The 27333-nt window shown below is 36.5% G+C and overlaps 4 protein-coding genes across 4 annotated transcripts; 2 read left to right on the top strand and 2 right to left on the bottom strand.

The window, feature by feature from the left end:
* Window positions 1-8043: 8043 nt before the first annotated feature.
* Window positions 8044-10455, top strand: LOC107830512 (non-specific lipid transfer protein GPI-anchored 31-like). Its single transcript, XM_016658099.2, has 3 exons — window positions 8044-8493; window positions 8683-8709; window positions 9997-10455. The coding sequence occupies exons 1-3, from the start codon at window positions 8139-8141 to the stop codon at window positions 10173-10175; spliced, it is 561 nt and encodes a 186-aa protein (XP_016513585.1). The 5' UTR covers window positions 8044-8138; the 3' UTR covers window positions 10176-10455.
* A 1565-nt stretch (window positions 10456-12020) lies between these two features.
* Window positions 12021-14814, top strand: LOC107830513 (uncharacterized). Its single transcript, XM_075238712.1, has 2 exons — window positions 12021-13031; window positions 13825-14814. The coding sequence occupies exons 1-2, from the start codon at window positions 12816-12818 to the stop codon at window positions 14044-14046; spliced, it is 438 nt and encodes a 145-aa protein (XP_075094813.1). The 5' UTR covers window positions 12021-12815; the 3' UTR covers window positions 14047-14814.
* A 4990-nt stretch (window positions 14815-19804) lies between these two features.
* LOC107830505 (protein SODIUM POTASSIUM ROOT DEFECTIVE 2-like) lies at window positions 19805-22600 on the bottom strand. The gene is made up of 3 exons (XM_016658093.2): window positions 20853-22600; window positions 20676-20751; window positions 19805-20112 (listed from the first exon to the last, which is right to left on the bottom strand). The coding sequence occupies exons 1-3, from the start codon at window positions 21222-21224 to the stop codon at window positions 19994-19996; spliced, it is 567 nt and encodes a 188-aa protein (XP_016513579.1). The 5' UTR covers window positions 21225-22600; the 3' UTR covers window positions 19805-19993.
* Window positions 22601-22742: 142 nt separating this feature from the next.
* Window positions 22743-27041, bottom strand: LOC107830514 (uncharacterized). Its single transcript, XM_075238711.1, has 6 exons — window positions 26772-27041; window positions 26391-26652; window positions 25646-25781; window positions 23986-24077; window positions 23174-23297; window positions 22743-23100 (listed from the first exon to the last, which is right to left on the bottom strand). Exons 1-6 carry the CDS (start codon window positions 26857-26859, stop codon window positions 23032-23034), a joined length of 771 nt encoding a protein of 256 aa, XP_075094812.1. The 5' UTR covers window positions 26860-27041; the 3' UTR covers window positions 22743-23031.
* Window positions 27042-27333: the final 292 nt, after the last annotated feature.

Below are 27333 nucleotides of genomic sequence, written 5' to 3'. Positions count from 1 at the left end.
TAATCGAAGGAGGTCACGTCGAGATAAATTCTACAAGCTTAACCTGGGATTGGAGAAATAAGTATATTGAATACTTAAAGAGCGGAAAGCTCCCATCGGACCCAAAAGACTCTAGGGCCCTACGGACTAAAGTTGCTCGATTCACGTTGGCTTCAGATGGAACGCTATATCGAAGGACATTTGATGGACCACTGGCAGTATGCTTGGGTCCGGGAGGTACCGATTACATCCTATGGGAAATGCACGAGGGCACTTGTGGGAATCACTCCGGTGCCGATACATTAGTTCGAAAAATAATCAGAGCAAGGTATTATTGGACCGATATGAGCAAAGACTCGAAGGAATTTGTTCGTAAATGTGACAAATGTCAAAGGTTTGCGCCAATGATCCATCAACTCGGAGAGCAACTTCACTCAGTCCTATCCACATGGCCGTTCATGAAATAGGGAATGGATATCGTCGTCCCTCTGCCATCGACCCCAGGTAAAGCCAAATTCATTTTATTTATGACTGACTATGTTTCTAAATAGGTTGAAGCACAGGCGTTCGAGAAAATAAAAGAGAAAGAAGTTATAGACTTTATTTGGGATCATATCGTATGCCGATTCGGGATAACCACCGAAATAGTATGTGACAATGGGAAATAATTCGTTGGCAGTAAAGTAACAAAATTCCTCGAAGATCACAAAATAAGAAGGATACTATCAACACCATACCACCTCAGTGGGAACGGGCAGGCCGAATCAATGAACAAAACTATCATTCAAAACCTAAAGAAGAGGTTGAACGATGCTAAAGGAAAATGGAGAGAAATCCTGCCCGATGTCCTTTGGGCATATCGGACAACATCAAAATCTAGTACGTGGGCGACCCCATTCTCCTTAGTATATGGGTCCGAAGAATCGATACCATATAAAGTCGGTGAACCCAGTACAAGATTTCGATTCACGATGGAAGAATCAAATACGAGGCTATGAATACCAGCCTCGAATTATCGGACGAAAGATGAGAAGATGTTCTCGTTTGATTGGCCACCCAAATGCAGCGAATCGAAAGATATTATAATCGAAGAACCAAGCTCTGTCATTTCAAGCCTGGGGACTTAGTGTTAAGAAAAGTCACCATCAATACACGAAATTCGAACGAAGGAAAACTAGGACCAAATTGGGAAGGTCCATATCAGGTTCTCAAGAATGTCGAAAAGGGATCGTACAGGCTCGGCATTATAAACGGCAAACAGCTATTAAGCAGTTGGAATGTGTCACATCTAAAGCGATACTACTGCTAAGGTACGACCCTTCCATATTCATTTATATTTCAAAACTGACCCCTGCAGAAGTCCGAACAAGAGCTAAGATGGACCCATCGCTTGAAAGCACGCGTTGCACTCTTTTTCCCTTAGACCGGTTTTATCCCAAATGGGTTTTTCGGCAAGGTTTTTAATGAGGCAATCAACGATCGTGCTGCACTTACAACAAGTATCCTAGATCTACGTACAATCGACCTCGAATAGTAGGGGGCATTAGCCCTCAAATATATCAAGTTCTGATACAAGAAAGTTATTTCGCAACAACGGGGTTCCAGTAGGAAACGTTGTAAGAGCCAAAATGGTCAAAACGAACCATGCTCATGTAGTTGGCCCGAACCCAGACGCGATATCGTATATCCAAGAAAAATTCTTCTATTTGGAGATTTATTATGCAATCAGAATTAAGATAAACACGGGCTACATTACTTCGAGTTCGAATCATTCACTCGACGACTAAAGCCTACGGGCGACTTTCATTTCGAGTTCGAGCAAGCACTCACTCGACCATTACGCCCACGGGCTATATTACTTCGAGTTCGAATCATTCACTAGACGACTAAAGCCTACGGGCTACTTTTATTTTGAGTTCGAGCAAGCACTCACTCGACCATTACGCCCACGGGCTACATTACTTCGAGTTCGAATCATTCACTCGACGACTAAAGCCTACGGGCTACTTTCATTTCGAGTTCGAGCAAGCACTCACTCGACCATTACGCCCACGGGCTACATTACTTCGAGTTCGAATCATTTAATCGATGACTAAAGCCTACGAGCTACTTTCATTTCGAGTTCGAACAAGCACTCACTCGACCATTACGCCCACGGGCTATATTACTTCGAGTTCGAATCATTCACTCGACGACTAAAGCCTACGGGCTACTTTAATTTCGAGTTCGAGCAAGCACTCACTCTACCATTACGCCCACGGGCTACATTACTTCAAGTTCGAATCATTCACTCGACGACGAAAGCCTGCAAGCTACTTTCATTTCGAGTTCGAGCAAGCACTCACTTGACCATTACGCCCACGGGATACATTACTTCGAGTTCGAATCATTCACTCGATGACTAAGCCTACGGGCTACTTTTATTTCGAGTTAGAGCAAGCACTCACTCGACCATTACACCCACGAGCTACATTACTTCGAGTTCGAATCATTCACTCGATGACTAAAGCCTACGGACTACTTTTATTTCGAGTTCGAGCAAGCACTCACTCAACCGTTACGCCCACAGGCTACATTACTTCGAGTTCGAATCATTCACTCGACGACTAAAGCCTACGAGCTACTTCCATTTCGAGATCGAGCAAGCACTCACTCGAACATTACGCCCACGAGCTACATTACTTCGAGTTCGAATCATTCACTCGACGACTAAAGCCTACGGGCTACTTTTAATTCGAGTTCGAGCAAGCACTCACTCGACTATTACGCCTACGGATTATATTTCTTCGAGTTCGAATCATTGACTCAACTAGTAAGCCTAAGGGTTATGTTACTTCGAACAATCAATCATAGAGACTACGAAGTCCAAATTTGATTGAATTGTTAAGATCCTTGTGAAAACATTTGTAAGGCACATATAAAGTCTTCACAAATCGGCCAAGTTGTCTATATACAAAGATTTCTACATGATTGATTACAAACGTAAAAACATTATGAACTACGCTTCCTGATCATCCTCAGGGGCGTTTGCTTCTCTGTCAGGCTCTTCCCCATCCTCGGATCCGCTCTTGCTACCGTCATCATCATCATCATCGCCATCAGAAGCCAAGGCTTCAGCTTCAGCTTCGAGCTCTTTAGCCTTTTTTATTTCTTCAGTAAGGTCGAAACCTCGAGCGTGTATCTCCTCGAGGGTCTCCCTCTGAGACCTACATTTAGCAAGTTCGGATATCTAATGTGCTCGAGTGTCGGCAGTATCCGTCGCCTCTCGTGCCTCCATCTGAGCAGCCTCGGCATCAGCCCGATACACGATAATGGACTTATCCGCCAAGATTTTCGACGACTCAACCTCCGCATTGGCTTCAGCAAGCCGAGCTTCAAGCTCCTCGATCCTCTAGCTTGAGCCGAACCCTTTTGCTTAACGTTTTGAAGCTGAACATCGGCCGATAATAAGTTGGTCAAAATGATCTCTTTTTCCGCAGCCAGGTGGTCAATAGTCTCCTTCCACCGATTACATTCAGCTTTGATTTGATCAACTTCCTCCCGAAGTGACCCGATCTTTTCAACCTTTTGCTGCAGCTGAGACAATGAAGGGTTAACTTCCACAGTCGATTCAAACCCATACTTTAACAGAACGAGGCTTACCTGCTTATCAAGTTCGGCCTCTTCTTCACGAGCCTTAGCCAAATCCGATTGGAGGTCCTTTATAGCCTCGTCCTTTAGGCTGCAAAGAAGCCGCAGGGCGTCTCTCTCCCCCAAGACCTTCTGAAGCTCGACCTCACACTGGCTAAGGTCGACTCGAAACCTACTAATGGCCTGCACAGTAGGGAAAGAACACGAGTCAAGTTCGGAAAAGAACAAAGAAACCAAGTATAGTAAAATCATTACCCGAGTAATGAAACGTTGGGCCTCTTCTAGTAGAAGAGAAACGTCCCCAATATCGGAAGCATCATAGACTCCAGTAAAGCAATCCCGAAAGGGATCTCCTACACTAGAGCCTCTGCCTATATCGGGGGTCTTCAATTCTCGAGCTTCCTTTAACGCCTCCTCAGAAAAGGTAGGAAGGGAAGGCGAATGACCCGCTGTCATAGCCCCAAGCGAATCGCTCGGGGCGTTCCGATCAAGACTCGGGATCCCGGAGCCAACCCCAACCGGTACAGCCGCCATCGGCTCAGGAGCTTTGGTGACCTCGATAGCTCTCGCAGATCGGATCACCAAAGCCGAGGCACCGCCTTCTTCTTCTTCTTCTTCTTCTTCTTCTTCGTCTTCTTCTTCTCTCAGTCGTTGGACCGAGTCAATCGGAAAAGCAATTGCCTTCCTCCTCACCCTTCGAGTTTTGGGCTTGGGACCCTCTGACCGAGAGGCAGCTTTTTGCTTCTTGTCTTTCCCCGGTTTCGGGACCGGGGACTTGGTTCCTTCTTCACCGTTCGAAGGCCTCAAAGCGGCGTCCTTGGTTACACCTGCATGAAAGGAAATCGGTAACGAGTGGAGCATAAAGAACACTTCGAAGGAAATGAGAAGTAAAACCTTATTGTGGTTCTTAGCCTCCTATTTACCTTTTGCCAAATCACGCCAAGCGCGTTCGGCATAAGATGAAGTCGAGGCTAACTTCCGAACCCAATCCTCGAGGTCGGGCACCGCTTGTGCCATCCAAGGGGAAGTTGTATATCGGGAAGAGGCATCAGAAAAAATCGGGAAAGGATACGAAAAGCAACGTCTTATGAGAACCACTTACGGTCGAAATTCCATTCCTCGGGGAACGACATCTTCTCTTCCGAAATAAGTTCATGGGTCCTCACCCGAATATAACGTCCCATCCAACCCCGATCTTTGTCTTCGTCGATGCTCGACATCAAAGCCTTCGATTCCCGATGATGAAGTTTGATTAATCCTCGAAAGATTTGAGGCCAATACAACAGTATGAGGTGATTCAGGGAAAAATCCAGCCCCCCCGACTTTGATGGAGAAGAAGCGGAGTAGGATTACTATACGCCATAGTGATGGATGAATTTGACCGAGAGTGACCTGACATCTTTTGCATAAATCAATGATCAAAGGGTCAACCGGACCCAATGTGAAGGGATAAGTGTAAACACTTAAAACCCCCTCCACATGGGTGATGACGCTCTCTTCGGGGGATGGAATTTGCAACACAACCTCGGAACCCCAGTTGCAGTCTTTTCTAACGGCCTCGAGATGACCCTCCGTTATAGAGCACATGTACATCGACACGTGCTAGCATCGACCCGGGACAGATGAAGGATTCTCAACCTTAAAATCGATCTTCAGAGTACACGGCCCGGGAACGTAGTCATAGGTGGACGGCTCCACCGGCGCCTTGTCGCCGGACGACCGTGAAGAAGAAGCTTTTTTCCTTCTGAGATACAGTTTTCGAAGTTTTGGCCATTGATATGAGAGGAAGAAAGACAAAGAAAAGTGAAAAATTGACGACACCAAAACTCTGGTGTAGATGGCTTTACAAGCGACGAGATAGAAATAAAAGAGAAGAAAATTTGGGGGAGTGAATGCGTAAAAGTGGTAAATGTTAGATGGAAGAGTTATTTATAGGCTCGCATCATGACAGTTCTATATCAGAGGTGGCCGACCTCCATCCCACAAGCATTAAATACCTTGAAAGGCTAAATCGATGGGACAACTATCACATACGTCATAATCGATCCCTGTTAAAACGTCAGCTTATAACTCGATCGAACCGCCGAAAATCACATCGATTCTCACCTTATCCTTCGTGAGAAACGAGAGGACTATATGTATACGGTCGAAATAGATTTCGACCTTCCCACGTTCGATCGAGTTCAAGTGGTATGAAGTCGGAGTGGGATTTTGGGAGTGAGCTCCGAAGTCAGTACTAACGAGCCTCGAGTCCGAAGGCTGCTCGAGGAGTCGGCTCGATAACCTTATCGAGCCCGTGACCGAATCGATCCGCAAGGCATTGCTTTGAGGTCGGAAATGCGCGACGCTCATCCCGAAGGTCGAACTCGAGCCAAGACCGAAGGGCTCGACCTAGTAACGAGTTCGAGCTAGTATCGAGCTCACAGACAAGAACCGTTGCAACCGCACTAAGAGAGAGAATCTTGGCGGGAATCGAGGAAGAGACAAATCATCATGGGTCCTCCACTATATGCTTTATTTTATTATTTTTTGTAATGACCCTCTACTATAAAGGGGGAATCCTTGTAAGCTATGGAAGAAGACACAGAATAGATTGGAACAAAAAAGATCTTTTCTCAGATATAAAGATATCTCCTTGTGTTTGTTTTACTTCATCTTATTCATTCTTTTTGTTCATCACTCCCATTCTCATAGCCAAAATACTTGTATTGTTATCTTTGTATCAAAGGATATTACGTATCCTTAGAACCATATATAAATTTAACATTATCCGATTTTTTGGGTAAACATAAATCAAAATTTCCGCCGCATAATATCTGGCAGCGTATTAGGAAAATCCAAAAAATATTCCTACTTTTAAAAAGTGTGAGTGTTAGAAATCATTTCTTCCCATCCATGTTTTCAATTACAAATTCTGTAGAAGAAAAAAGTTATTGTTGGGCGTCAATTTAGGCCTAAAGCGTCTCGCTCATTTTTTCAAATCAAATGTAAAAGAAACTAGACTAACTATATTTTTAATAGTAATTTTATCCTATAAAAAAATTGAGCATGTAACATCATTAGTAGGATTTGCATGCCTAGAAACTTTGCTTGGTCTTTTTGAGGAGACAGTTATCAAAGCCGAAGCCATTTTTGACAGAAACGTGTAATATAGGGAGGGCATTTTCTCTTAATTAGCTGTCTCCAAATATTCCTTACCCTTTAACGCATGAATTGAGCTATTTTTTCATCGTATCTCATGTCTCCAGCATTATTTGCAAGGAGAGCATTAGAAAAAATTAAACAATGGTTAGTGAAGTTTGGCCTAACAGTTACCAAATAAAGATCACTCCGCTGAAATCAAAATTAACAAAGCTTTGATTATACTTCACAAGGTAAGAATAAGATTGCGTATATACATTCTCTAAATTCCACTGGTGGGATACGGGGTCTGTTATTGTCAGCTGAAATCAAAATATTTCTGCTTCTAATATGAACCTGTTTCCAATTCATATCTTGGTACTTTCACTATTAATGAGTGTTAGAGTTAATTAATTTGTTGCTAAATACAAGAGGCTTTGGCCTTTTCAGCGAAATTCTAGGGATATGCGGCGTTTCCTTTGCTTTATTATTAGCCGTTGGGAAAGTCCGGCGGAGTTCTTCCACCTTTTAATCAATGTGGTCCCCAAAATAAGGGCTCGTGGGTCATATTTAAACGTTTGCATACTACTATTGAAATATTATGGGTCCGAATATTCACATAATCATAGTCAAGAGAGAGAAATTTAAATCTCCCTCCCAAAGTCGTTGCGAAAAAAATAATAATCGGACTATGAATTGACATAAATCTTCACTTTCACATTGCTGATTTAAAATCAAATTAGATATTAAACAAAGTAAAAAAAAAAAAAAAAATCTCAGGTGGACAACTAAAGTAGCCGAGAGAGGACAAATTAGTAGTGTGATTAGTTCAAATCTTAACGCTCTCATGATAATTACTGTCCAACTGATTATCTGATAATGTCTATCTCCATTAGTAGTTACGCGCCAAGAGAGTATATCGAAAAACTAAAATCTGATTGGCAAATTCAAACTAAAATATTTTGTAAATCGTACTCACGAAATTTAGCAAGTTCTTCACAATCAAAACGTGATAAGAGATTCAAATCTAAATAGAGTCCTATCCAATATACACTTCATAAAAATCAAGATTTCAAAATTAAACAATCTCCCAAAACATTGTTAATTAAAGTCGAATTAAAAGATAAGCAACACAAAAAAGATAACAAGGGAAAAAGGTAATAGACATTTAATAGGGTTCAGTAGAAGAGGACACATTAATTTAGGATTCTATACCACGTGTCCTTCATGCTCACATCATGACCCGACCCAAATCCAACTTGACGCGTACCCGCCCCATTATCTTTTTACCCAATTTATACCCTCACTCCAACCTTTTCCTCTGCATTCTTCTGCAACACAAAAACAGAAAAGTTCCCAAAACTTTCTCCATTTCTTCATCAACCACAGCTTTTCTGTTTTCTCAAAAAATGGCTTCCAAAATGAACTCATTCGCTCTTTTTTGCCTTGTTTTAATGTGGGCTTTTTCCTCTACAAGTGTAGAATCAGCATCTCACCAGTCGGCGCCTGCTCCAGCGGTGGACTGCAACAACTTGGTACTGAACTTGGCTGACTGTTTGTCATTTGTTACAAATGGTAGTACAGAGAAGAAGCCACAGGGTACTTGCTGTTCAGGCTTGAAAATGGTGTTGAAAACTGACGCTGAGTGTCTCTGTGAGGGTTTCAAAAACAGCGCTCAGTTGGGAGTTGTTCTTAATGTCACTAAGGCTATGGCTCTTCCTGCTGCTTGCCATGTCTCTGCTCCTTCTGTTAGCAACTGTGGATGTGAGTTTTCCTTATAAACATTTTTTTTTGGGTTTTTCCGTTGGATTTTTATTAGAAAAAAATTTTCCCTAGCATTTGTGTGCTTTCTATTTCCGACGAATAATCAGATTTTTAACTTAAAATTTATGTAATATTGAAAATATTTGGAGATTGTAATCGTATTTTTTTGTTTTTTTTGTATTTGTACAGTGGGTACTGACACTGGAGCTGCCCCTGGTACGTACAGATCTGGCTTATAGTAGTGGTTATTTTTTAGAATTCTTTTTTATGCGGGTTTGACTGTGGTCTTTTTGTTTGGGTTAAATGATTTCTGCAACGTGTTTAAATTAGTTTAAGTATCACGTAACATTCTTAATATTTGTAGACAAAAAAATATAATCTGATGAGTGCTAGGTTAATTGCTAGATCTTGACCTCTAGTTGAATACCCTGTAATGAGATGTGGAAAGAAGGCAATTATCCCCAAAAAAAAAAAGCCCCTCTTCCAATTTTTCGAGATGTAGATGGATAAAGATAAGGAAAGATGGCAATTATTGTTTGAGAACATTTTGTTCCTCATTATTTTGTGCATATTCTTGTTTTATTAGTATACTGTTCACGTGATGTGGTCGTGAGGACTCAAATGTTAAAAATCTATACAGTACATTCAATTGAACGTCTGTTTTGCATAAATCCTAATTCCAAATTTCATCTTCAACAATTGGGTAGACTATAAGATGCAATTTATCTGCTTTAGGTTAGATGCAATATATAAAACTATAAAAAATGAATATATGGGAGTGCATTTTGGTTCTATGAAAGGTATGTTTTTTTGTTGTTAATTATTCTCCACGGGTGGTGGTCATAGTGTAGGAGTATAATGAGTTCATCTGCTTCTGCTACACGTTTTCCTTATGATTTGATTTATTAATGGGTAAGCAACATTCAGTTTAAGCTGAACAAACATGCCGAAATGAAAAAATATTTTTCTAGTAAGTGCAGTCTTACGATGTTTGACATTGTAAATTTTGGTTTTCTCCATGCTAACCCACTATAATCCCATTAGTGGAGTCTGGGGAGGATAGTGTGTACGCAGACCTACCCCACCCTGGGGTAAAAAGTGTTTCCGATAGACCCCCGACTACCTCCCTCCAAGAACTCCCCACCTTGCTCTTGGGTGACTCGAACTCACAACCTCTTGGTTGGAAATGGAAGGTGCTCACCACTAGAGCAACCCACTCTTGTCCCGTAGAGGGGCTTAAATCACTTTTTTTAAACGAGTTGGAGGTGTCTAGATGAAACTTCGTATAGTAGAGGGGCTGGATGACAAAACGGTGCAAGCATGACCATCTATTTGGCTATTAGACCTTTTAATTGGCTGAAACCATGAGAATGTTGCATTTCCTATCTAGAAAGATCAAACGTATTTAGTTTACTATGGATGATGAAGTATAACAATTTGTCATATTGTACCAAGTGTAAGAACAGTTGGCAGTGGATTTAATTCTTTTATTTTCTGGTGCAGCTCTTTCTCCAATTGCTGTATCACCTACCACGTCAGCGGCAGTTGCTCCAACCACTGCCGAAGGTGCTAGTGAAGTTGCTCCGGCACCGGCTCCAGGAAGCTCTGATTCTACTACACTTGGTCTATCCATTGGGCAATTGGTTCTGACCGTAATGGCTGTAGCTTTCTGTTGGTTCTAAACATATTCTAGGATTGTGGTTTTTTGCTGGTTCTAAGCACATTTTAGGATGGCGTTTTGCGGGGAAACAACGGAGATATTGTTGTGGCGTTTTGTTATTGAACCTTTATTGGGTGCACTCTAATTCTATAAGTAGAGGTAGGCAATTTATGAGACCAGCGTAAATAGTGATGACACTGCAGTGTCACTTGTTTTTGTCATGAGTTTTTTATTTGGATGATTTCTCTTTTATTTTCGTTTGTGTTTCATTTAAATTGGTTCTCGATTATTATTGCCCAAAAGAGACTTTTACAAGTGTCCCAGTAAAATGGAGTAGTTTTTGCCTCTGTTTTAAAAGGCGTTTTTTGGGCGAGCCCCGGGGCGAGGCGCACCAAAAACGCCCCGGGGCGATGGTGCGGGGCGAGAGTCTCAAAAGGCGTACGCTCGGGCGTTCGGGGCACATTTTTTTAGTAAGGAGTAAGTCCAGAGATTTTTTCAAATTAAAACAAAATTTGTTGAATTAATAGTTCATATAATATCCAAATTCTCAAAAGTCAGTTTGGTAATTACTCAAAAGGTTTAAAAATGAACTCAAAAGTATTAATTTAAAAGTAAAGACTTTTTTTTTATTGATTTAAGCCTTAATTCATGGGTTTTTCAAATTTTTATCTTGTCCGCTAGTCTTTTAATATCTCCCAAAAGCAACGAAAGTTTGTTTTTTTTTACAAATACAAAGAGAACTACATTTTTTTTCATATCAGCAAATTCAAAGTTCAAATTGTAGGTTAATCATCCTTTTTGTGCATATATATATATTTTAATTTTTATGCAATTTTACATGTTTATAAATATTAATTGTCATTATATTATTTTATAAAATATTAAAAATTAAATACCTATGGGGCTTATGCCCCGCTGAAGTATATGTAAAACATCCCGTTTTACGCCCACGCGTTTTAAAACATTGGTTTTTGGTGATGAGAACTGATATTTCGACCTGGAATACCACTTAATTTAAAGCGGGCAATGCTTGGTTATTTACTTGATGTTGGTGCTTTTCCTCTCTCCTTTTGACCTTTGTCTTTTTATTATAGCAACGTGTATGGTGAAAGTTTATTGTTCCCTACTTTTCTTGTGGGGTTTCACAAGCTTTTTATGGACTGGACCCTTGTATTGTCACTGAAGCTTGGTACTCCTTCAGTTTGCTTTTTCATGCATAAGTGAAAGTCCACTTTTCCTAGCTTTTCTGGCGAAGATTTACTATATATGTTGGTTTGGTTCCCGTATTTTTTCTCTGAATATGACTAAGTCAGGATCCTTTTCATGTACTGGACCTCAGCAGTTTGCTTGCACAGGACAATGGTCCAGCAGAATCTGTATCTGTTTGCAGGACTATTCGGGGAGTCCTGGAAAAAGTAGCTCTGACTCGTGGACTTGACTGTATTAGATTACTTTTGTTGTTACCTTTAGGGGTCGTTTGGTATAAAGTATAAGTAAAAATAATGCTGGTATAAAAATTTAATAACATTTTATACCTTGTTTGGTTACCAAATCTGATATAAGTTATCTCGGTATTAAAATTAATACCAGGATAACTTATACCTTCTCAGTAGGTGGGATAATTAATGCTGAGATTATTATCCCCCAACAAAATAGCGAAATTACCAAAATAGCCCTAAAGGTCCTCAAACTTTTTTTCTACATCACTTTTCCCATTCTTTACCCAACATTGGTAAAGCAATGCCTCTACAAATTTCTCTGCTCTTGGGAAAGATTTCTTCTCTTCTTTGGATGCAAAAGCTATGTTGTAGTGATTGAAGAACAACTTTGACATTATCTTCCATTTTGCTTTTCTCACAAGGTTAAAACTTCTATCAAAACCTATTTCTCTTATTCTTTCTTGTTATCATTTATAAGTTCTCTGTTGCATAATTTGGGTACAGTCTTCTTCTCTACCAAAATAGTAAAAATCTGAACTCTTTTATGAATGTTACGTAATTATTTTGCTGAATTTTATTTAGCAAATAATTGAGGAAAATCATAGCCTTTCAAACTCAATATGTAGTGCCGAAAGAGCCGAAATATATGAAAGAGTACTAGCTATATGTGAAAGAGCTGTAATATGTGAAAATCACAGTTGTGGATTGTCCTCTGCCATTTATTAGCCCTTCTCTCTTTATGTTGATGATGAAATCTTAGTTTAGCATCTTTCCAAATATTCGTTGGGTTCATTTGTTTCTCTTTATGTGCTTGAAAATTATAAACTTTTACTCTCAGATTCCTTTTTCTAATTGAATTTTTTTGTATATTAATTCTTTTCATTTTTGTAATGGAAAAATTAGCTTTTCTTATAGATCATCAACTATTGTCCGATATTGAATGCGTTATTATCCTTGAGGAGATATTGTGCCAACAATTTCTTGTTGTGTTTATATTTCTTTTCATGACTATTTATGGTCAATCTATAAAAAGACAACATAGAAATAGGCGTGTGATTAGGTACCGTATGAGTGTTCGAATTCCTAAAATTATGTCTCATTTGAATTGTATCATACATGACAATGATATTGCATGTACTGATAAGTTAAGAATGGATAGAAATTCCTTTCACACTTTAGTTCTCTTAACTAAGGAAATTGGAGGTTAAACTGATAGTAAAAATATGTCAAGTAGTGAAAAGTTAGCAATGTTTTTAAATATCTTGGCTCATTATGAGAAGAATATATCAATTAAGGTTGACTATGTTAGATCAGGTTGGAGCGTAAGTCAAGCTTTCAATGAATGCCTGAGAGTTGTTCTCAGACTAGCTCCATTGTTACTTGTTAATCCCAAACCAGTGCTTGAAGATGAGATTGAAGATCAATGGAGATGGTTTAAGGTATGTGAAATTTCTTTTGAGCATCTATTAATTTATGTAAAACTAAAAAAAATATAATCATACGAAAAGAAATTAAAAGTTTGAGATAATCTATAATTGATTTTATAGGGATGTCTAGGTGCACTGGATGGTACTTTCATTCAAATTAGAGTTCTATCCGAGTACAAACCAAGATACAAAACAAGAAAGGGAGAAATAGCAACTAATGTACTAGGAGTTTGTGATAGAAATTTTAATTTTACTTATGTATTACGTGGTTGGGAAGGATCAGCTACCGATGGTCGTGTATTATGAGATGCTATAGTGCGAACGAATGGTTTGAAAATCCCTGAGGGTATGCCATACGTATGCTTATACACTCAAGTTATATCATAAAAAGAATGCTACATAAAAGTAACGAAATTTTATGTTTATATCATAGGAAATTATTATTTGTGCGATGGAGGATATACAAATGGAAACAGTTTTCTTTCACCTTAGAGAGGGTATAGATATTGGTTAAGGGATTGGAAAGGTGACAATCTGCCACCTCGAAGTCGAGAAGATCTTTTCAATATGAAGCATGCTAGGGCTCATGGAAGATATGTTATTAAAGCATAAGTTTATTAAAGAGTCGAAGTGGTCTGGGGTTTTAATATAGTGATGGAACCATAATTGTTGACGATCCAAAATATTGGGATGAATTTATAAAGGTAATTTATACTTTGCTTAAGTTATTAGAATATTGTTACTTCATATAGGAATTTTCCTGAGTTCGCATCATAGTTTATAACTGACGCATAATTTTTTTTAGATGGATCCAAAAGCAAAAAGCATGAAAACTAAGAAATGGCCAATGTTTGAGGATTGGGAGGAAATTTTTGGCAAGGATAGAGCGACTGGAGAGTTCGCAGAGGGGCTGCTAAATGCTACTGAGGATATTCTAAGGAGTCAAGCTTCAGGACTTTCTAATGACATGAGCTTAGGATGGCCTATTGTTGTTGATGAAGAAGAAGAAGATGATGTTGGTGATTGACCTAATATAGCTACTGGTGAAGCTGAAAATGCTTATGCTGGACCTAGTTTTACTGGAGCATCTGAAAAGGAAGATGCTAGAGCATCTGAACATGAATGTGCTGGAGCATCTGAAAATGAACATGCAGGATTCCAAAAAAATCATAAACAAGGTGAGCATGCTAATAGGTCCTATTATAATTTCAATGAAAAAGAGAAAAGAAAAAGGGCTGTGGAGGATTCTAGTGAGACATTTCTTAAGGGTGTGACAGAAGTTATGAAAAACTTTATTGAAAGTCAAGATAAAAGAATGGGTGTCTTGATTGATAAGATTGGAGATTATGACCAATCCGATATTCGTGGTAAAATTTATTGCATCCTTGAATCTCCCGCATTTGAGTTATACTCTGTACAAAAACGTATCAAAGCTACAATGATTCTCAGTGAAGATGTCAAAAAGATAAAATTATTTTTACGTATGGGTGAACTTGAACGCCAAACAATGATGTTCATGATTGTCAATGGTAAACTTTGAAGTATGGTAAAGTTGTGTATATGTGGTGGCACTAGTTTGATAGTTTTTGCTCGACTAACAACTTTAAAGTTAAACTGTAGTGCTATTTTTGGTACCTCGGGTTATGTCCATACTCTTTTGTTTATGACTGATGGGCACGAGGATGCTATATTTTTTGTGTAACTAATGTCTATTAAATAACTTAACTCTAGTGTAAATGTTAAGTGTATATGTAATTATATTACTATTATGACAATTCTTCAATTTCTCTTTTTAGCTTAACTATGTTTTTGATGCCTCTAAATTCTATAGTTTTGGTTATGTCTTTCTGGCCAACTTGTGGATCTTGTTTTAAACCTCTGATGTGGAATCACAATACATTCCACGAAAATTGAGAAGACCAAGAAATCAGTAGTATTATACATGCCAATTAGCTATCTTACATCTGAAGGAAACATGGATTAAAGTTAGGAAGAAGATTTAGAAGAAGAAATCAGCAGATATATTTCAAACAATTGAAAACTAGAGCCTCAAAAAACTATTTAATACTTGTTGATGTAAGAATTGAAAATTGACGTATGTCAATTGGATAAAGGAGCAAGAAGATGGAGGCTAAATAAGATATGGGGTATTTTTGTAAACAAATAATTTCTTCTTAGAAATTATGCAATGCATGTCATTTTTAATACAACATACCAAACAGTGGATAGAAAACAATCACAGCATAACTAATCCCAACATAACTTATCCTAGCATAAGAGATATTCAAACCAAATGACCAATTAGTTATTTTTTTATAGTGGTGATATATGAGTTAATTTGTGTGTACTTCGATTGTTTTATTCGGTATTTGCGCTATGAAGAAATTAGTTTTCAATGTTTGTACTCATTTTGTTAACCATTAGGCCACATACTTCATTGATCGTGTTAGATTAGTAGATATCTAAAGAAGGAAGCACTTGGATTTGCCTAAGAAGACAACTGCAATTTTTACGAAAATACCAGCTATGTCCATTTATAAGTAGCTTATTATAAAAATTGGCCAATTCCTAAAATATTACCAATACTGACCAATTAGCTATTTGTAGCCAAAACAATGTCAAATTTTTGCTTTCTTTTGAGTAGGTGTTATTAGAATAGATTTGGTACATCTTAAGGAGCTTGAATCTCAGTTTTGGGATGATTTGGTGAAGTTTTGAGGTAGTTTGAATTGAAAATTCGAAGTAAAAACTGAACATGAAAAAAAATGATATATGTATCACACTGTGTATCATTTGTGTATCAATTGTGTATCACATGTGTATCACATGTATATCCATGTGTGTGAGATACATGCGTGATACATGTTTGATACATGTGTCGCAGAAGAATTTTTTTAACTCGATTTAATTACGAATTTTGATACAAAACCAGTCCAAATCACCTCCAATCTTCCTCAAATTTTGTATATTGACTTATCTATATGTTTTCAATGAATTTCAACTATACCCATTAAAAAAGTTTCTTTTTTGCTTAGATTTTTGGAATATTGTATTTAGTTTTTTTGTATTTCATCACATTATTTTCTACCTCATCCATGAAATTTCCTTTCCATCTTGCATCTAATGTTGCTAATCACGCTTAAAAATATGGAAGGAGATTTTTGCATATGATTCTTTGAGAGAAAGAACCTTATTTATCTGGTTTTTCAATTTTTATATGTGCTTGGCTAGTTTTGGTAAGTGTATGACTAATGACTAGAGGTTGGTAAGTTGAGACTTATTTGGGACATTTGTGTAAATTTTTTTTAATTTCCTTAACGGCTTAGATTAGTTCTTTGATGTCGGTTCTATTATTTTAATCATAATAAAAAGAAGAAAAAATGACTCTCTATAGCCCCTCAAAATTTTAATAGCACATACTTTTTTCCATTGACACGAAATGTCCCTCCATCCCAAACATATTACAACTAATAGCCTGAAATATCTATTTTGTATAATTTTTGTATAGTGACAATTTGTTTTGTATAATGACAGTCTATTGCATATAAATTGTATAGTGACAGTCTATTTAGTATATTTTTTGTATAGTGACAGTCTATTTTGTATATACCTTCCACCACCTTCCTGCCTTGTACCCTACCACTTATCAAGACATAACTGAAAAATCAAATGACCAATTGCATATCTGAATTAAAAAGTTATAACCAGAATTCTATTCTTCCTTTCATAAGTTTCCTTTTCTTGTAAGCCAAAAAAGATTATAGCTTGTCAAGAAAATAATGGAAACAATTGTATGTCCCTCACAAAATTTGCCAATTGGAAACATTGATGATTGATGTAATTCTCCTTAATTCATACTTCCTATATTTTCAGTGGGAGTATTATTTATTGACACTAAAACTCAAAATTTTTGCAAAAGGAAAATAATGTAATTCTTTGGGCTATTAATTTTGGCCGACAAAGAGCATCTTTAGAAATGAGGAATTTACATAGAATAAAACCTTTCTAACATTTATTTAAGTTTCCTACAACTGCTTTGATAAAATTACATATAATACAATTTATTTTAAAATTTACAAGTTTTCATATTCCTAATATATATCTATTGAGATTATCTCACCTAAAATATATCCTAATATCTCTCTCTTAAGATTCTCTCTCATCAAAAAGTATCTATCATATTAATTTTCCCCTAATTTCTCCATTAATGTATTGTATATTGTATATTTCTTGTACAAAATGTATGTTATATATATATATATATATATATATATATATATATATATATATATATATATATATATATATATATATATATATATATGACACTAAACGTGGAAAAAAATATCATTAATAAATATACTACACAGAGTATAATATATATATCATGTATATATTAAACAATATACAATATTATATTATAAAAGATTTGGGGAAACAGGGTTTTGCGTTGACAGGGAGGTGAAGAAGAATCAAATTTGGGGAATCCTTTGAGATTTCTGGATGGTGTATAGCATAGGAGTTCTAATAGAGAGAAATAATTTCGTAAAAAAATTTAAAACTAACAAAGAAATATTTCTTTTGGTAAGGATATGATATGATTGGTGCATAATACAAGGGGATATGGTTTGATTGATGCATAATACACGGATAATTAAGGCAAATGGGTGCTTATAGTGGTAATCAATATTAATAAATTGGAGAATTTTTAGCAAATAAGGATACGTTTCAAAATATGATTCCCCATTAATAGGTAGTCCATCATATTTTTAGAGTGTATCTTTTATATTTTGTTGTAGAATTTATAATTCTAATACAAGTTGTAGATTATAGAATATTTTATAAATTCCTAAGTAACTACCAAAATTTCCCTTTAGAAATTTGCCGAAAAGAGGTCATGCGAAGAAGAAAAAGTTACTGAAGTAATACTACAAGATTGGGACCAGAAGATATATAGAAAGAATCCAAGGAAAACTAAATGGGAAAAGTGCAAAAAAATTGTTAGTGTTGTCTTCGGCCAATCAGGTGTTTGTGGGTCAGATGTATAATTCGGTGGCTAGCCACTAGGTTACTTTTGAGCTATAAAATATATAATGTAATTTTGGACTACCGAGTATTATAAATTTGACCCGAATGAGTATGAATAAATTTTGCTCAAACAAAGAGAAGTCCTTAAAACATAAGGTGAAGTGCATGCATATGTGAATGGGCTTGCTGATTCAGCCTACATCTTCCTACTCTATCTATCATTAAAATTAGGAGGATAGGTTGACCTCTTAACTTTGACGCCACAAAGTTCAATCTAAAAGGAATGTGATTGTTGATCAAAATGCCTCTGCTACGTTGTAGACGTCTCAAGCTTTCCCATCTGCTAAATTTTTGGTGGATAGAGTTACAACAATCGGCTGGGAACAAACTAGTCCAGGGTACCATCGACATAAAAAAATAAAAACAAAAAGTTGTGAATTCCTGACCACTAGGATATTACTAGGCTCAAAGACAGGATTGCATATCATTCTCCCAGGGTCAGTTCAAATATATTCCTTTGATTGCACCTATGATACATTTAATGGATAACTCATCATCTAATTACATTGAATTTTGTTGCACTCAAATTGCAATATGAAAATGTACATGGCCAAAATTCAGGGCCAAAATTCAGCTCTTTTCACTTTCGATATGCTTTCCAACACACCAAATATAGCTTGCAAGAGCGAGCTAAGAAAAATTGGGAGTTGTCTATATTGTATTAATCTGTAAATTCTCATTTCATTTCTTGAGAGAAACTGAAAAAATAAGGTTAAGTTTGGTGTAATGGTGGACAAAAAAAATTAAAATTAAAAAACCTTCTTCTTCTTCTTCTTCTTATTCAACTATTATTCAACAACTATTATTCAACAACTATTATTCAGCTATTATTCAACAACTATTATTCAGGGCCAAAATTCAGCTCTTTTCACTTTCGATATGCTTTCCAACACACCAAACTGAATGCAAGAGCGAGCTAAGAAAAATTGGGAGTTGTCTATATTGTATTAATCTGTAAATTCTCATTTCATTTCTTGAGAGAAACTGAAAAAATAAGGTTAAGTTTGGTGTAATGGTGGACAAAAAAAATTAAAATTAAAAAACCTTCTTCTTCTTCTTCTTCTTATTCAACTATTATTCAACAACTATTATTCAACAACTATTATTCAGGGCCAAAATTCAGCTCTTTTCACTTTCGATATGCTTTCCAACACACCAACAGGTGACACGTGTCCCATCACAGTTACCCTTTTGCTATCCAAGTCTATGCTGAAAGATGTCACCCCTGCTAATTCAAAATAACTCGAAATCAAACCATTCCCTTTAATAATAATTCGGCTATTACATTGAATTTTGTTGCACTCAAATTGCAATATGAAAATGTACATGGCCAAAATTTAGGGCCAAAATTCAGCTCTTTTCACTTTCGATATGCTTTCCAACACACCAAATATAGCTTGCAAGAGCGAGCTAAGAAAAATTGGGAGTTGTCTATATTGTATTAATCTGTAAATTCTCATTTCATTTCTTGAGAGAAACTGAAAAAATAAGGTTAAGTTTGGTGTAATGGTGGACAAAAAAAATTAAAATTAAAAAACCTTCTTCTTCTTCTTCTTCTTATTCAACTATTATTCAACAACTATTATTCAACAACTATTATTCAGCTATTATTCAACAACTATTATTCAGGGCCAAAATTCAGCTCTTTTCACTTTCGATATGCTTTCCAACACACCAAACTGAATGCAAGAGCGAGCTAAGAAAAATTGGGAGTTGTCTATATTGTATTAATCTGTAAATTCTCATTTCATTTCTTGAGAGAAACTGAAAAAATAAGGTTAAGTTTGGTGTAATGGTGGACAAAAAAAATTAAAATTAAAAAACCTTCTTCTTCTTCTTCTTCTTATTCAACTATTATTCAACAACTATTATTCAACAACTATTATTCAGGGCCAAAATTCAGCTCTTTTCACTTTCGATATGCTTTCCAACACACCAACAGGTGACACGTGTCCCATCACAGTTACCCTTTTGCTATCCAAGTCTATGCTGAAAGATGTCACCCCTGCTAATTCAAAATAACTCGAAATCAAACCATTCCCTTTAATAATAATATTTAAATTATATACCTTGCACATCAATTTAGTCGGCTATAACAGCATTTTGGAAGATAAGGTCATATGTAGTAATCATGAAAGGTTAATCTTTGACGAAATACAATTTATTATGGTCATTATTGGACATGATTGCTCATACTATCATAGAAAAGCAGTAGGTAAAAGAAAATTCTTGAAATTGCAAGGGCATGCAAATTGTGCAACTGCTTCGTTATATATAATGGAAAAATTGTAAGTCTTCTGCTTCAAGTTGAAACCTTTTAAGAATATTCAATGTAGCTCGTGATCTTTCTTGGTGACATTATTAATCATTGTCTCCAAAAATAAAAATAAAAAAACCTGGAAAAAGTAATAATGCTATCTAAACTTCTCTAGATGAAAACTGCAGTGATGTATTTTCTTGACTGATTTTTCTAACTTTACCTGTTTTCTATGATAAAATTATCAAGAGGGAGAGGAAAAAAAAAGATTTATCAAGACAAATAGCAGTAGTAGTATCAAGTTTGTATACCTTCCATTTTGGAGAGATGTTTCTTCACTTTACCAGCACAGCCTTGACAATGAAGAGATACTCTCATCACAACAACCTGCATAAATATATGCTACCACAATAAACACACTATATTTTCTTTTTTCCAATGAGTAAATACAAAAATGCTTTTAATTATGATCATAAAAAAAATGTAACCTGGAATGTGTTATCTGAAGAGAGTAGTGAAGGAACAACAATTTGGGAACCTTTTTCTTCATCTTTCTTAATAGTCAAAACAGGAAGAGAGGAAACAGCGCCAACACCATTTCTTGATCTCCTACTACTAGTGGTAGTAGTAGCAGTACTGATCATAGGCATAGAACCAAGTGTACGAGGTACATCCCCTAACCTAGTACATTTAGAGTAGTTGTTAATTAATTTTGCATGTTCTTCCACCAACATTCTACGCCTCGCCGCCGGAACAACAACTGACCTTGAATCACAGCTCATGCACACTGCAGTTGCCACTTCAGGCTGGCACATAAATCCTCTCATCTTCCTGCTGCCTCCTAATTTCTTGTAGTTCATATCCTTTAGCTTTATGTTTGAAAATGTATTTTGTGGTATATTTCCCTTGTTTTGGGGATGTGGAAGAAGTTGGAACAAAGTTTTTGAGGTTGCTGTGAAAGATATATGGTGTATAAATATGGGCAGAAACAGCCTCTCCGTCCTCACAAGTTAGGGGTAAGGTCTGCGTACACACTACACTCCCCAAACCCCACGCTGTGGGATAATACTGGGTATGTTGTTGTTGTTATAAATATGGGCAAAATGAAGTGAAGAGAGTAGAAGTAATTAGGAGAAGGAATGCTTCTCTTTATGACTTATATAACAACCAGTTGGGCTTGGTACTTGCTAGTGGCAGAGTTGCATTACTTCAGAATATTTCTTAATTGAATTTTAAGTTATATAAAAGAGTTTTTATACTATAAGTGTAGTTTAACATATTATTTTATGTTAGTTATTATATTTAGTACTAGGTTGCCAACTATATTTATTATATAGATTTACGTCGAATAACCTTAGAAGTGCTTGATCATATAAATATATTTTACATTGTCAGTGCATAGAACTTAAATTCTTGTAGATTTACTATTCTTAAGCCATGTTTGGATATGAGGGAAAAAAATAAAGTGTCTAAAACATTAAATCGTCTGCCAATTATTGTATCCCTGAAAGAGACTCATGAAAAATAGTACTGCTTCAGTATTTAAGACAAGTTTTTACTTATAGTATAATGAAAATAGCTTTGAATTTGGATGGTCAAATGAATCAGAGATGAACAGAAGAGTATCAGTATTAGTAGTACAATAAATGAGGTAAAGATTTTGGGCAAATACAGTACAACTGAGTTGGAACTTTTTTTTGTTGCTGTCCACAAAGGAGCAAAAGTTTTCAAAGTCAGAGATTTGAAATTTGTCCGGATTCCTTTGAATGGAGCCCCAGAATAACAGATGCAGTACCAAATGCCATCTTAAACTGCTTTGATTCATTCGACTTTCATTAGATAAAAATAATGCACAAAATAGGATATAACACAACTGTTTCTAAAGTTTAGTTCACAATGGTAGCTCTTTACTAAAGGCTGCTAAGTGCTAACACACACTTTTAGGACATGCTCAATTGAGCACCAAATCCAAATACATATGTATTTATTAGGTGGATACCTAACATTATTGCAACTTGCTTCTACCAAAAATTAATAGTCGTACATCACTTTCCTTCTTTAGTATATGGGGTTATTGACGTTGCAGTATCCCAAAGTCAGATGAAGATGAAGTCGGAAAACGAGTTCCTTTGGGTGGTCCTAAAGATGGATGACAATTATATTGTGATAACAACCTACGCCTAAAAATACTCATGAACATTTATTGGTTGGTTTAAGATTAATAGACACATCCTCCTTTCCTTTCAGATATAAATACTTAGTGAAAAAGTCACTCTCAAACTGACCTACCAAGAAAAGATGTACATATTACATATGTTTGTACATAGAAGAATCAACTCTTACTCATTTCCCTCTCTTTTTTGTTCTAAAGTACTAAATAGCAAAATCTACAGTTTTGTCTTCATTAATCAGCAATACAATGCCAAAAACTCCTAATTTCATCCTCATTAATCAGCTCAGCAGTACGCACTTGGCCATATATGGCGCTAATCCATTGTAATTCGTAACTGACATAACATGAAGTTCTTAAATAGCAGGAGTCAACTTGAGACCGTACATTTTCATATGTACACAGTCTTCGATTAAACAGACTTTGATGGATATAGAGATACATAAAATTACAAAGGACATTGTTAGATTCTGGTTAGAGTTCATACATGCTAAGGTTTAGAAGGCGATGTCACCAAAATAAGCAGTTATGCTCTTCAACCTTCCATGAAGCATATTCTCTTCAATCTGCATAAGGAAACCCAGCTCTAGTAAAACTGTTTAATGTACCATGTTAGCACAACAAAGAGAAGCAGACTACCTCGACTTTCATAGGCGGAGAAGACAACCAAGAAAGCTCTTCAACTTGTTGTAAGTCCACATTACGAGGCAAATACATAATGACATTTGGTGTTATGCTTTGAGCAACTTGGAACAATGAATAACTGCACAAAGTAAAAGAGCTTTTTCAACATGTAACTTAAAAAGTCTCATCAACAAAACACATCCTGATCCTATTAGACGGAAATAAGGTGCATTTGGACTATAGCTCATTAGATAAGATAGGAACATATTAACATAAGGATTGAAAATATTCTCATAGTTATGTTTTTTAATTTTTAATTTTTGGGAAGTTACTCTCAGATTATCAACAGGACTAGAAATACAAGTATTGGTTTATTAAACCATCGACAGCAGTTGAAGATTGGATTAATTATAACCCCTCCTAACTAGACCCAACTTCTCAATCACATCTGAGAAATTTTATATGAAACAAAGCCTGATGATCAAGCTTTGATTCCCACCTTTCAACTGTACCACCCTTTTTGGCATATTTATCTTTATAGAAAAGTTCTTGGGGTAATTTAAGACAAAACTGAGGGGAAACGAAATGAAAAGAAAAAAGGAAAGAAAACAGAAGTTGAACTGCCAAGTGTATAATTGATTTTCAGTGACACCAAAAGCCAAATATATGGAAAGAAAAATTAACATAGCTAAAAAGAGTAGATATAGATTTTACTGAAGAGTGCAACTGATAATGACAGGTCTAAAATGCAACATGAGAAAGTAACTACTAAATAACAAAAACCAGAGTGACATAGAAACAACTAATTAGCCAAATGCAGGACATACCCATTTTTTGGCTTCAGTAAGTCGAGGGTAAAAGTTTCATTTGCCATATATGCTGGACCACCCCATGGAGGTGAAAGAAATACTACGTTCCCCTAGTAAAGAGAAGATGGTAACATTTAGGAAGAGAAGCTGCAAAGGGGAAATTAGAGAATGGCAAGGATTGAATGGGAGTCCCTCAACAACACATTATATTTCGGTCTCCCTGAATTTTATGGACTTGCAATGCTCAAAACCTTACAACAGCGTTATTTATTGATCCTTGGGGAATCTATTATCCAATTCTTTGCTGAGAACATATCGCTTGGTGAAGTACACAAACACATAATAGATGGTCCAATATGCAGCTATCCAACCCATCAAGATCTAACATGCTTTAGTTTCATGCTACTCCAAGGTAAGTGGAACAATAGCATAGCAAGAAGTAGAATCCATCAACAGGTAGTTTAAAATCCTCTCACAGTTTAAAAGTTTAAGGAGATGAAGTGATGCTCCTTAGTAAAGGTCAGCTTTCTGGATTTAGAAGTTTTTTCACCTACTTACGGAACGGGACAATCTACGTCACAAGGCAATTTCTATGGACATCCAGTGTCATAATTATTTCATGCAATTAAGGCTGCTTCCAGCAACAAATAAGCAGAGGCTCCTTCAAGTGACAGAAGCAAGCATTTTTGTGGAGACAAATCAGGAATCCTGGACAACATGGAAACAACAACAGACTTAACCTCACTAGACAAAACAGGATGCTGTATCATCCTCTCTTTTTTTAATCAAGAATGCTGTATCATCCATTTTTGAAAAGCCATGTGATGCCAATGGCTGCCGAACAACCTAAGCTTTAGCCTTGACACAATGGTAAAGGTGCTCCGGGATAGTTTGCAAGACATAAATGTCTTTAAATCATTTTAGTTTTCAAGATAGTAAAACTAGGTGAGGACATAATTTTAAAGCTTCACATGACAAAATACAAATGTAAGGTACCAAAAATCACATTTTTGTTAATCTAAGCCGTGTTTATCATTTTTTCGATCAGAGCCACATCTAGACCAAAAAAAGAAAGTGATAATTAAACTGCCTAACAGAAAGAGCAGTTAACGCGGATCTCTAAATTAAGAGTTCCAAATCAGTAGTGCATCATGATTATAACAACCAAACACAGCTGTCTAGTTATCTAAATACCAGTAAGGACAGCCTGAAGCATAAAACGGCTTCCCTCTTGTGCACGGGTAAAAGATTTGCATTTGACCATTCCCAAACTGCAGGGTATAGAGTCTCATGCTGCCATCAGCTAAATCCTGACAGTCCCATACTGTTCCTTTTTAGAATCTTAATATCCTAAAAGGATAATATTGAGGCAGCATGAGCCTCGTACCAAATGTGAAATTCACGAACAAGTTAAACACTGCTCTATATAGAAAGTTAATCTAACAAAACTAGTGCATGATCCACTTATACAAATAAACCAACTTACATTCAATAGGATCCAGCTTATCATTCTACTGACTCCAGCTAGATAAAGATACTATAGCTTTTAACAGAGAGGATGTACGTATACCCACAATCGACAAGGAGAGAGAGAGAGAGAGAGAGAGAGAGAGAGAGAGAGAGAGAGAGAGAGAGAGAGATATATAGAGAGAGAGAGGGAGGGAGGGAGAGGATGCACCTTCAAGGATGGGGCCAGTTGGAAAAAGTCTCCCACAATGAAATCAATATGCTCTTCAACACCGTATACCTTTGCATTTTCAAAAGCCAATGCAACTTTTCTAGGGTCAATATCAATTGCAATGACATGATGACACCTATGTATGAGATCATGGGAGATAATGATATGTTATGAGTCTAAGAACCATAAAAATCATTAGACTATCATTCTCTTATCAATAGCTTCAAGAAGATGTTTCTCAAGACTCATCTGATGCAAGTAGCTCATGTAGAGCAAGTGCACTAGATTTATGACCAATCACCTTAAAAAAATTGCATCTCTGAAAGAAGCAACAGTCTTTTTGAGTTAACATTGTAGTAAATGCAATTTATCTAAAAACAAATGCTTGTTTTGGTTAGTGTTTCTATCTGTTTTTACTACTTCTTTGAGACTAGACACAAGCAATTCAACCAACAGAACATTTCAACTTCTAAACCTATAATCTCACAGAAATAAAAGTCTACGAGATTGACTAAGATATAATGAACTCTTATATACAAAACAAGTAAGGAATAATTCTCATTTTTGCGTATACTAGGTGAATTTCCACTTGAACAACGCACAGAGAATAGAGAATGGCAGTAGAGGAATTAATTAATGGGTTCATTTCCATCTTTTATGTTCTTTGTATTAGAGGCAGACTAAAAGAAGACCCCAAAAATAATTGAAAACAAAAGGACTCGGCAAGAAACACTACACTACATACATAGTTGCAAATTGGATAGCATTGCCACCAACACCAGCGAAAGCGTCAATGACGACACCGCCGCCACAGCGGGCGGCATGCCTGACGGCAATCTGCTCCGGCGTAACTGAAAACCAGCCCTCTTCATCCATCTTAATTCCTTCGTCATATCTTAAGAAAAGATCATATCTTTGGACCCAATACTTCTTCACCAGTGGGATTAATCCTTCTTCTCCTTTAACACCTACTGCTTTTTTACTTCTCCGTTTTGCTTTTAACTTGACTGTGAAAAGAAAAAAGTTCTCACGATATTGGGGAATGATGAAAGAAGTTGGTTTCCAGATTATGAGAGGATAAAAATTAGCAATGTAATTATTGATTCTACTAGCCAAATGGGGTTACCTCTTCTCTTGAAAAACCTGGGTTTACGTTTTCCCGCAGAGCAACGGCGTTTAAGTAGCGCTGCAACTTCAGTAACCACACTACTCATTTTGGTGTTTCTTTTAAATCACACACACACATACACACACACACACACACACAGAGCGAGACTGCAAATGTTTATTCAATGGAGAATTTTGAGAAATCACTTTCGAAACGAGATGACGCGGGGTGGGGTTCTTACAATGGAGAACTTGGGAAAAGGAAAAGAAACAAGCAAAAAAGGAATTATAGCGCTCGACTGCTTGTAATGAAAGTTTTGGTGAAAATGGTATAAATGAACCCTTATGTTTGGGAGTATGTTTAATATAGTCCCTTAAGTATATTATTAAGCAGTTTTGATTTTTTAAGTTTATCAAAAGTGCGTTTTTTAGTTTCAGTCAAATATTAGTAAATTCTTATTGTTAGATTTAATGAAAATTATAAAATAACAAAAAACATTAAACACTTAACGAGAACTCATATTTAGATGTGCAATTTTGTATAATTTTTTATTCTTCTAGTGTCATGTGCAGTTCTTTTA

Source organism: Nicotiana tabacum, chromosome 19 (genome assembly GCF_000715075.1).
Source record: "Nicotiana tabacum cultivar K326 chromosome 19, ASM71507v2, whole genome shotgun sequence".
Classification (NCBI taxonomy): domain Eukaryota; kingdom Viridiplantae; phylum Streptophyta; class Magnoliopsida; order Solanales; family Solanaceae; genus Nicotiana; species Nicotiana tabacum.
Note: the sequence above shows the minus strand (reverse complement) of the source record. Positions and strands in the feature narration are given on the sequence as shown.